This window comes from Vicia villosa, linkage group LG3 (genome assembly GCF_029867415.1).
Source record: "Vicia villosa cultivar HV-30 ecotype Madison, WI linkage group LG3, Vvil1.0, whole genome shotgun sequence".
In the NCBI taxonomy this organism is placed as follows: Eukaryota; Viridiplantae; Streptophyta; class Magnoliopsida; order Fabales; family Fabaceae; genus Vicia; species Vicia villosa.
The window spans coordinates 58,495,172-58,506,919 of record NC_081182.1 but is presented as its reverse complement, the minus strand read 5'-3'; the positions used below and the strand labels follow the sequence as shown (position 1 = coordinate 58,506,919).

The 11,748-nt window shown below is 33.4% G+C and overlaps 2 protein-coding genes across 2 annotated transcripts; one reads left to right on the top strand and one right to left on the bottom strand.

The window, feature by feature from the left end:
* Window positions 1–879: 879 nt before the first annotated feature.
* Window positions 880–1,797, top strand: LOC131655848 (chaperone protein dnaJ 20, chloroplastic-like). The gene is made up of 2 exons (XM_058925653.1): window positions 880–1,365; window positions 1,443–1,797. The coding sequence occupies exons 1-2, from the start codon at window positions 916–918 to the stop codon at window positions 1,575–1,577; spliced, it is 585 nt and encodes a 194-aa protein (XP_058781636.1). The 5' UTR covers window positions 880–915; the 3' UTR covers window positions 1,578–1,797.
* Window positions 1,798–9,950: 8,153 nt separating this feature from the next.
* LOC131658149 (uncharacterized) lies at window positions 9,951–11,043 on the bottom strand. Its single transcript, XM_058927477.1, has 3 exons — window positions 10,532–11,043; window positions 10,187–10,262; window positions 9,951–10,100 (listed from the first exon to the last, which is right to left on the bottom strand). The coding sequence occupies exons 1-3, from the start codon at window positions 11,041–11,043 to the stop codon at window positions 9,951–9,953; spliced, it is 738 nt and encodes a 245-aa protein (XP_058783460.1).
* Between the last annotated feature and the right edge of the window lie 705 nt (window positions 11,044–11,748).

Below are 11,748 nucleotides of genomic sequence, written 5' to 3'. Positions count from 1 at the left end.
ATGTAAATATATCATCAATTTTATTATTAATAAAAAATAATTTAATTAACAGATAATGTTGGAAAAGGAAGTGGAAAATTAGGAAAATAATTTTGCTATGACGTGGGTTTTTTATTCTAGAATGAGTTAAAGATAAAAAAAGAAAAGAAAAAGATAATAGTTTAGAGTTTATTTTAATAAAAAGATAATTTAAATAATGAATAATGATGATGAAGGAGGAGGAAATCCAACACCATAAGTAATTATTATGATAAGTAATTTTACTCAAAATGTATATGTTTAATCTAAACGAGTGGAAGATAAAGATGAAAGTTTAAAATTAATTTTAACATTAATAAATATTATTAAACTACAAATCCACCATCTAATTACCTTTTGGGATTGCCAGTTGTATGTTGCAAATGGTTTTTTGTACGTATACTAACTTTATCTTTTAGTTTCTTTGACCAACTTTATCATTATTTTAATTAATTATATATATATATATATATATATATATATATATATATATATATATATATATATATATATATATATATATATATATATATATATATATATATATATATAATTAATTAAAATAATGATAAAGTTGGTCAAAGAAACTAAAAGATAAAGTTAGTATACGTACAAAAACCATTTGCAACATACAACTGGCGATCCCAAAAGGTAATTAGATGATGGTTTTGTAGTTTTTTTATTTTTATTTTTTTGGTATAAACTTTAACCTTCTAGATAAAAATTGGACCTACAAATCAATTTTTTTAAAACTTTTTATTTGGTATAAACTTTAACCTTCTAGTTAAAAATAGGACCTACAAATCAAATCTTTTTTAACTTTTTATTTGGTATAAACTTTAACCTTCAGAGTAAATCAAATCAAATTCCACATTTCCAAACGAACAAAGAAAAAACATGTATTGTTGTTACAGAATAACGATCCAACCAAATGTAACACCAATTTCCGTCACATATTCTGGAATTAGATCCAACTCCGGAAAATTTCAAATCCGAAACTATGGTTCTAATTCATTACTCAAAATAAAAGCTTCAATTAAAAACAACAATAATTGTGCTTCGTTCAAATCTGAATTAACCTTGTATGAGGTTTTAGGTATATCCAAATCCGTGTCTATAGCGGAATTGAAGCGCGCTTATAAGCAAAAGGCCCGAAAATGTCACCCAGATTTGTCACCACCGGGTCAGGACAAAGAGTACACAAAGATGTTTATTATCGTGCGTGAGGCTTATGAGATTTTGTCCGATCCAGTAACAAAAGCTATTTATGATAGAGATTTGGCTAAAGGGATTCCGTTTGAATTTTCTACTAGTAGACACTACTGTCATCGCTCTCATTATGATCAGGTATGTAAGTAAAATTTATATTACGTTCATAATTAGTATATTATAATTAACATTAAGTATATGATTTTCAATATCAGGTGAGTGAAGAAAAGAAAAAATGGAAAAATGGGTGGGAATCTCAACTGGCGGAGCTGGAAAAGAAGAGTGATGGCAAGGAAGATAAAGAAAATATGACTTGGGGTGCTCGAATGCGTCAACGTAGTACTTATTAGATTAAATGAATTAGTTACGGAATAATATTAATGTAATTTTAGTGATTGTCATAATAGATTATCTAATAGGTATGCATAACCCCCCAGGGTTGGTCTAGTGGTGGAGGTTTGGGTCTTGAGAGTGTGCTCCTCTCAAAGTTCTGAGTTTGAATCCTGCTAGATGTTAACAATCCTCCTGATGGGTCAGTTCATACAGAACTTTGTTCTGACGAATTAAATAATCGAGATGTATATTGTAATTTATCTTTTATGTTTGTTATAATTTATTAATGAAATTTCATAGCATTTAAATTAATAATCATGATAATTAAAGTTTTAAAAATAACTACATACAGAGCATAATTCTAGCTTTAAACGAGATCCCCGCTAGTGAACGGTGGTAGTCGGTCGCAAGACCAGATACCAATATTTCTTAAAAAAAATAGGTATGCATTGTTTTTATTCGCAATTGTTAGTTTAATATGAGTACGTAATATTCATTTAAATAAGATTTAAACATTCGAGATGTATATTGTAATTTTATGTTTTATGTTTTTATGTTTGTTATAATTTATTAATGAATTTTTATCTTATTTAAATCAATAATAATGATAATTAAAGTTATAATAATAAACTAAGAATTATGTACGGAATAAAAGATTAATGATGATAATGATGATATTATAATTAAACTTATAAAGCATACTATAAGTCTATAATGCTTAAGAAGTGAGAATAATAAGAGTTTTAATATGATAGTGAATATAAAAAAAATTATAAATATATAAAAATATAATTATGAATGACAAGAAAAAAAATTATAGAATGACATGATAACAACTAAAAAATTAAAGAAAAAATCACAATATATCTCTTCCACCACAATAAACAAAGAAAAAAAATCATCAAAATAAAAATGGAATTACTTGATTAACATATGAATACTGAAGAAAAAAATATGGTAATTGGTAAGATATAATATGATTTAAAAAAACAAAAATAAAATATTCAGAGAATATATGATATAAAACTTTTTTTGAACTTGACATTGAATAAAAAAAATTCTTAGGTTTTGTAAATTATAGAATAAACACTAAAAGAATAATTCTAACTTAGATTGATCTACTCTTATATGTATTATGAATTTAATGATTAATCACAAATATTATCTACAAATAATTTAATATAACACATTTTTATAATATTGCATTATTCACATAAATATGACAAATCTTTCAAATTTAAAGAACATAATTGAATTTTTTTTATATATACATTGTTAGAATTTCTTATTTTTTTAAAAAATTTATTTATATTTAATATGACTTTAAACCACATTTAAGCATATGATATAATATATGGTAGAATAAGATTTGATTCTGCAATATATCTATGAGTTTTGATGATAACAATGAGTATGTTTGTATGAACAATTTTAGTACTCTAATGTTTGTTACTTTAAGCTTTAAGCTTTGAACAGAAGATGCCAAGTTCCGCTTCTACGCTACACAAGTTCTGATGAACAGTAGCAAAATGCTTCAGAAGACTATGAAATTGTGACTCTGATACTAAGTCTGAAGAAACCAATCTGAAGACCAAGTGTTGAAGACTCTGAAGATGCAGTTCTGAAGACTCTGAAGATTTGAAGTTCTGAAGATTTATGTTTCTAAAGACAAAGGGTACTGAAGACCAAGTGCTTAAGACTCTGAAGACTTGAAGTTCTGAAGACCCAAGGATTATTTTCTTTCTTCCAGCTCATGTTGTCAGCCTCTGAAGTTTAAGAAGAATAAAAGATAACGATGTGTAGTACATAGTACGTGGCACTACCATGAAAAGGACGTATGCATTGTATGATCTTATCCCCCACTACGTTCAAGCCGCCAAACTTCTGGAGTTCCAGATCTGCCCTCCAAGGAATATATTATTATATTGACTATATATATGGCTTGAAGACTTAAAGAGAAAGCTGCTAATTCACGTTGATATACACAGACCTGAAAGACTGTTATAGCTTCTCATTTTTGTCTATAATTTGTATTTTACTATTTACATCCAGCTTGTGTAGAAGCATATCATTGTAAACAAACCTTTATTCAAACTATTGTTTGTTTGTTCCTCAAGAGATCAGATGGTCAGAATTTCTTGAGAAGTTTAGGACTTATGTGCCTTAGGGTGTGTTTGGTTCGGGGTAAATGGAGGGGAGGGGAGGGAATATTTTTAATTAAATGTGTTTGGTTCAAATTTTATGAGGGGAGGAGAGGGAAGGGGAGGGGAGCAAAACCCCTCCAAAACAGACTTTTTGCGTCCCTCCAAATCGGAGGGGTTTGGAGGGGAGGGGAGGGAATCTCAACTTTAATATTTTAAAAATTATTATAATTACTATAATATGCTCAGTTTTAGTTTAATATTTCAAAATTATTCATTTTCTTTTGTATTATTGCTCTCTTCTGTGTAATTTTTTTCGATTGCTTCTATCAACTTATTATAATTATTCTCCACCTTCAAATTATTTTGAAAACTTTATCCTTATTATAAATCATAATCATTTCACTTTTTTGATTTTTTTTATAACTCTTTTATATTTATTTATGTTTTTTTTCTAATTTTGTTATGTATCCTATCATATTTTCTTTTATATCAAATTTTAAAATTTTCATTTTAATTAATTAATTAATTAATTTTATTAAAAGATTTAAATCATTTATATTTAATAATAAATTATTTTATGTATTTTATGTGTTAAATAATTCATTACGATTTCAAAGTTATTATCAACATATAGTTTAATTTGTTTTTGAACACTTTATTCGAATTAAGTTAACTCAATTTTTTAACGTTATGTAGTAAGTTATAACTTTTTAGTCACTCAATATTAAAAATTTTACTAACAAAAAAATATGTATAGATTTTTCACATTTGAATATCATATTGTATCACTTATATAAGATAATAAGGATAAAAATGTAAATTATTAATAAAACTCCTCCCCTCACCTCCTGAACCAAACATATTTTTAATTAAAATCCCTCACTTCCCCCTCCCTCCCCTTGTTTGAACCAAACACACATCTGATTAAAAAAAATCCCCCTCACCTCCCCTCCCCTTCTCTCCCCTCCATTAAAATCCCTCCCCTCCCCCTCATTTGAACCAAACATACTCTTAAAGTTTGTATTGTGTTAGTCATCGGCAATTAGACCATGCAATTGTAATCAATTTGGTTATAATGGATTAAGACTGTGTTGATAAGGAAAAATCACCTTGATGGGTGGACTAGATTAGCTTGATGATTTTCAAGTGAACTAGTATAAACATACCTTGTTCTTTTCTTTTTGCAACTTATCGTTATTATAAAGAGTGAAGTATTTGTTGTTTAAAGAAGGAATTTTTGTTGTTGCACGGGGGGTTTAAATAGGGTTTTTAAAATACAAAGTTTTTCCATAGTAATATATGATATTTTCTTATGAGGATTCCTTTTGAGAGGCTTTTGATGAAAGAACTTATTGTTTTGTCAACTTGTTTTAGCCAATGCATTTTATCCGTCACAGTTATTAATAATAAAATGATATTATTCAAATCATCTCTTTTAGCCTTAAGAAGGGTTCTATTGATTTTATTAGGGTATAGGGCTTGAATATTAAGAATATCTTGATTGACCTACTTTGCTTTACAACCAAATCACAAAATTTATTATTGTCTCAATTAAGTTGAAGATGGAAGTTAATACGTTAAAGATCACTTATACTTAAAATATTGCTCACCATTTTGTTAATTTTTTGAGCTTACATTTTTACTATCTTCTGATTTGAAAAATGTGTAACTTCAACTTTCAGTATGTTGTCTTTACTAAGCTCCTATGAGATACAATGTTTTGTATTGGAATATATAAAATTCAATGACAATATGGTCTTATTTATGTGAGTGTTTTGTGGTGCTCAAGCATTTTTAGTTCTCATGCTCTGTATGTGAAAGTGTAACTCATGCACCATGAAAGAGATAGAAGAAAGCATGCATAGTAGAGAAGAAGAAGATAACATCTATATTTCACAACTGAATCATATCAATACAAGGTGTCAAGTAAATATAGTGATCTAGAGTTAGTTATTCTCTAACTAACTTTTAAAACCAACTATTAACTACATAACTAACTTATGATACAACTGTTACTTGTACATAAAGTAATCTCATTACATGGATTTCTCCTCATGCTTAACATCCCCCCTTAAGCTGGAATAGATGTTAATCATTCCAAGCTTGCTCTGCAGATTGTTAAAAGGCCCTGTAACACTCGAGGCCAAAGAAGGCAAGGGGTGGTTGCACCGCATGGAACACCTAAGGCCGAAGTGGGCAATGGTGGTCGCCACATCGGAATGAGAGGGATCCGAAGGCTGTGCAGGGATGAGACTGCATGGTTGAAAGATGTCTTATAAGGATTGATATGTACTACCTATACTAACAAGATGCATCTTCTTTTCGGGAGCCTGTTCCATAAGAACTCCATAGTTAAGCGTGCTTGACTTGGAGTAGTATTGGGATGGGTGACCTTCTGGGAAGTTTCCTGGAAAGCGTGCGAGTGAGGTCAAAGCATGCTGAAAAGACTCGTGTTGGTTTGTGGGGTCAGTCAATCATCCCGAAAGCAGTCTGGGGCGTTACAAATGGTATCAGAGCCAGACCTCTCCCAGTACGATGTGGTTCGAGGATGAACCATGCGGAAGCTGGTGGGCATGTAACACTCGAGGCCAAAGACCTCTCCCAGTACGATGTGGTTCGAGGACGAACCATGCGGAAGCTGGTGGGCATGTAACACTCGAGGCCAAAGAAGGCAAGGGGTGGTTGCACCGCATGGAACACCTAAGGCCGAAGTGGGCAATGGTGGTCGCCACATCGGAATGAGAGGGATCCGAAGGCTGTGCAGGGATGAGACTGCATGGTTGAAAGATGTCTTATTAGGATTGATATGTACTACCTATACTAACAAGATGCATCTTCTTTTCGGGAGCCTGTTCCATAAGAACTCCATAGTTAAGCGTGCTTGACTTGGAGTAGTATTGGGATGGGTGACCTTCTGGGAAGTTTCCCGGAAAGCGTGCGAGTGAGGTCAAAGCATGCTGAAAAGACTCGTGTTGGTTTGTGGGGTCAGTCAATCATCCCGAAAGCAGTCTGGGGCGTTACAGGCCCCACATGCAAAGATTTTTTCACAATATCTGCCACTTGGTCTTTTCAAGCAATAGGTAATAAATGGAGAATTCTCGCCTGCACTTTATCTCTTACAACATGACAATAAATCTAAATGTGATTTGTTCTTTCATGGGAAACAAGGTTAGCTGCAATATGAATGGCAAATTTGTTATCATAGTAGATTACAAAAGGTGCTGAGTGTTCAACTTGAAAATCCTGCAGCAGATATAGTATCCATTTCCCTTCAAATGTAGCTTGAGCCAATGCACAATATTCTTCCTATGATGATGATTTGGACACAATTGTTTGTTTCTTACTCTTCCAACTTATCAAAGAATCTCCAAGGAAAAAAATGCCAGTTGTGGATCTCCTAGTATCAGGGCATGCTCCCCAATCAGAATCTGAAAAACCTTTGAGTTTCAAAACTGATGATGAGCTGAAGAATAAGCCATTCCCAGGATTCCCTTTGAGATACTTCAGTACATGGATTCCAACCATCATGTGCTCATCAGTATGATTGCTCCGGAATTGACTAAGCTTTCTAACTGCGTATGAAATCTCAAGTCTATAATGTGTGAGATACAACAATCTTCCAATTAACCTTCTGTATTCAGTGGAATCAAATAATGGATTACCAGACCCTTGGTGTAATTGGAGATGAGGATGCATAGGAGTACTGCAAGGCTTTGTTCCAGTTAGGCATGTATCTTGTAATAAATCCAGTATGTATTTTCTCTAACAAAGGCTAATACCTTATTTGGATATGCTTACTTCAAAACCAAGAATGTATTTGAGAACACCTAAATCCTTGATACTGAATTTGTTGTGTAAGGGGGTCTTAATGTTGGTAATTTCATCAACATCAGTCCCCATAAGACCAAATCATCCACATAAACAAGGATGACTGTGAATTTGGAGCCAATAGATTTAGTATACATGGAATATTCATATTTGGATTGTTTGTAGCCAGAATGAAAAAGTGTTTTAGTGAGCTTGGTGCTCCATTGTCTGCTGGCCTATTTCAAACCATAGAGAGACTCATTCATTAAGATCACTTTGCAAGAATGTTTCGTTAACATCCAGTTGAAAGAGGGGCCAATAGTTAGCAACAATAATAGCCACGAATACTCTAATTGTGGTCATTTTGACCATAGAGCTAAAGGTATCCATGTAATCCAGACCTTCAGTTTGAGTGAAGCCCTTGTCCACCAAACATGATTTGTACCTCTCTACATATCCATCAACATGTTGTTTGAGTGTAGAACTCATCTGCATCCAAAAGCTATTTTATGCTGAGGTAAAGGAACCAATGTCCAAGTATTGGTGCGAGTGAGAGCATTTAGATTGAATGGCATCACTCAAGTGTGAGTTACCAATAGCTTCTTCATATGTATGAGGCCCAAAAATGGAAGACATATGAAGGAAATAATTGGTATGTGATGGAGAAAGATTATGATAAGAGAGAAAGTGAGAGATAGGATACTTACTTTGGTAAGAAGATTGAGCATCAGTTGAATTATTGAGGTGAACTAAATTCTCAATCAAGTTGCAATGATAGTTTTGGAGGTAGGTAGGGGGTTTGGAGGCTCTAACAGATCTTCTAAGTGAAGTATCATGGTTAGGTAAAGGGTCAGGTTCAGAAATAGGATGAAATGATAAAGGAATGGTAGGAGAACGGTTGGGAGAAATACTATCAGAACTGAGAGCATAAGAAGGGTCAGGTGCAGAATTTTGTTGATGGTTGGTAGATTGAGGGCTAGAATCAACAATGTAAGGAAAATATAAAAAAAAATCATTAGAAGGAGAAGGGTGAGGATACTTGATGAAATATGTAGGTGAAGGAGTTGGAGAGGATTTATATGAAAAATGGTTTCAAAGAAAACCAAATCCCTAGATAAAAAGAGTTCCTTGGAGTGTAAGTCAAATAGGATGTGACCTTTAACTCCAGGTTTGAGTTCTAAATAGAGGCATTTTCTGGATTGAGGGTCAAGTTTCTTCTTTTGAGCTTGTAATGTAGAGGAAAAACATAGAGAGCAAAAGACTCTAAGGGAATCAATTTTGGGGGGACAGTTATAGAGAAGCTAAAATGGTGATTGGTCGTGAAGGAATGGTGTAGGAAGTCTATTGATAAGGTGAATTGCATGACATACTGCATAGGACCAGAAAATTTTGGGAAGGTGGGATTAGAATAAAAGAGCTCTAGTGATAACAAGGATATATTGATGTTTGCTCTCAACTATCCCATTTTGTTGTGGGGGTACCAACACATGAGGTGTGGTGGATTATGCCATTAGTTTTATAGTAATCATGCAGTAGGAATTCATTGCCATTATCAAATCTAATACACTTAAGGGCTTTATTATGTTGGGTGAGGGCCATGGCTACAAAGGCTTTAATCAAATTTCTAGTTTCATGTTTTCATGAGAAAACTCCAGGTAAATCGACTCTTATCATTTACAACTATCAAGAAATACCTATGACCATTGAAAAGAGGTCCCCAAATGTCCATGTGAACCAAGTCAAAGACATCATTGGACTTGTGAGTACTATCGGGAAATGGTAACCTCTTTTGTTTAGCATAAAAACAAATATCACAAGGTAAAATATAAGAGGAATAGTGATAAAAGGAAAACTTTTCTTTATTTCAGTCAATTTGGCATTGGATTGTTGTCCAAGTCTCCAATGCCAGAGATTACAATCAGTTTTAGGTGTGGGAAATACAGAATTAGTGGCTAAAATAGAAGTATGTGGAGAGGATAGAGGGGAAGGGATAGCAACTGAAGGTTGATTGAGAATATATAGTCCTCCTCTTAACTCAGTTGTACCAATCCTCTTCTTCAAGTAAGTGGTTTGTATAAAAGAAGTAGAGTTATCAAAAATCAGTTGGCAATACAAATAACATGTAAACTTAGGTACAGATATAAGATTGAATGTGAAGTGTGGCATATACAACACATTAGTTAACACAAAATTGGCATCAAAATGTATAGTGCCAGACAGATGAGTGGACATTAAAGATCCATTAGGCAATTTCATAGTTATTTCAGAAATCTTTTTCAAATATGAAAATAACCTTGTAGAGAAGCAAACATGATCAGTGGCTCTTGTGTCAAGTATAAAATATTCATCTGTGTTTGAGGTAGGAAATGTAAAAATAATACCTAAGCTGTACTTAGATTGAGCAACAAGGTGATTGACACAATGAGATGTGGAGGATTGCTAAAGTAAGGCAAGAAGGGCCTTGTGTTGAGCAGGAGTGAATCCAATGATTCCAGATGCAGTATCATTAAGCTGTTCATCAGAAGATTCATGATGAGCTTCATCTTCTTGCTCATGTTCTGTGGAAACATTGTTGATTTGGCCTTGGTGCTACCAGTGGGGAGGGTAACCATGCTTTATGAAGCATGTATCAACAGCGTGGTTGGTCATGCTACAATCAGTACACACTCCCATACCTCTTCCACGATCAGAAGTGAATCAACCACCTCTTGTGCCTCAACCTCGAAAATAATTGTTTCCTCTGCCTTGAGACTGATTAGCAGGGAAAGCCAAAATCTTTGATTCATCAACAAGAATAATGAGTTGTTTTTCTTGTTGAACAAGTAAAGAATAAACTTTGCAAATATTAGGAAGGGGATCCATCAACAATATTTGGTCTAACAGCAGAATATGTATCATTTAACCCTTTAAGGAATCGTATTACTTTATCAGAATCAAGATAGCTACGCATCTTATCAACAGCTAAACAATATGTGGTGCAATTGCAAGTGGAAATTTGACGAAAATTGTCCAACTATTGCCATAGCATTTTCAGTTTGGTGTAGTGAGAAGAAATAAAAGAGCCACCTTGTCTAATAGTGCAAATCTCTTCTTGAATTTCTGAGATTCTAAAGATATTTCTATGATAAAAACGATTTTTGACTTTTGAGTTCCTTCCATATGCTAGCAGATGTTTCATCCACAAAACACTCAGTGAAATTTCAGATTCAACAGAATTATTCAACCATGACATTTTTATCGTGTTACATCGATCCCAAGCGATTGAATCACGATCTTCATCGGGTGGTTGAGGTAGTGCACCATTGATGAAGTGTAGCTTGTTCTTGGATTGTAGTGCCATCGTCAAAGACCTTGACCAAAAATGGTAATTATCAGTGTTCAAGATAGGGGAAACGAGAACAAGAGCGGGATTCTCATTAGGATGCATGAAATAAGGGTTAAGAATTTCGTTTTGGTAACTTTTGTTGAGAGTTGATGAAGCAGTGTTTCTATGGCTGGAAGGAGAAGAAAGGGAGGAGCTTTCAGTGGTCATGTTGAAGGAAAAAATCAAAAAAGGAAGAAGAAGAAGAAGGAGTTGTGAAGAGAGTGAGAATTCAGCAAAAGTGTAGTGACAGTTTAGCCACAAGTCGATGATACCATGTGAAAGTGTAACTCATGCACCACGAAAGAGATAGAAGAAAGCTTGCATAGTAGAGAAGAAGAAGATAACTTGCATATTTCACAATTGAATCATATCAATACAAAGTGTCAAGTATATATAGTGATCTAGAGTTAGTTATTCTCTAACTAACTTTTGCAGCCAACTATTAACTACTTAACTAACTTATGATACAAATGTTACTTGTACACAAAGTAATCTCATTACATGGATTGATCCTCATGCTTAACACTGTATGTTATATATTTGATTCAAATTCTGATCAATTTTAAATTGAATACAAATTTATTAAGTTACGGTAGTGTTCGCCACTGTGACTACGAGGTATTGTCCGCATTGAGTATGAAAATCCTCACAGCTTTGTACTTAAGAAAAGGCATCGCGTTGGGCTGAGTTATATGTGTTGTATATAAACTATTAGCCTCGATTATCGAGCAATGTGCAACTATTTTGGCCAACCCAGAACAGCTGCTCCCCAGTTAAGGTTAAGGGGCACGGTGTGAACGTCAAGTTCCCGCAGACGGCGCCAATGTTTCATACAGGTCGACCTTAAGTCCGCGTAGCTGTGACTACGAGGTA

Bases quoted from the DNA above. Each gene is read 5' to 3' on its own strand.
- LOC131655848 (XM_058925653.1), top strand. From the start codon at position 916: ATGTATTGTTGTTACAGAATAACGATCCAACCAAATGTAACACCAATT. The intron at 1,366-1,442 runs GTATGTAAGTAA...TTTCAATATCAG, and splicing joins ATCGCTCTCATTATGATCAG to GTGAGTGAAGAAAAGAAAAA.
- LOC131658149 (XM_058927477.1), bottom strand. From the start codon at position 11,043: ATGACCACTGAAAGCTCCTCCCTTTCTTCTCCTTCCAGCCATAGAAAC. The intron at 10,263-10,531 runs GCAATAGTTGGA...CCTGCTAATCAG, and splicing joins ACCAAACTGAAAATGCTATG to TCTCAAGGCAGAGGAAACAA. The intron at 10,101-10,186 runs GTATGGGAGTGT...CCCCACTGGTAG, and splicing joins CACTTCTGATCGTGGAAGAG to CACCAAGGCCAAATCAACAA.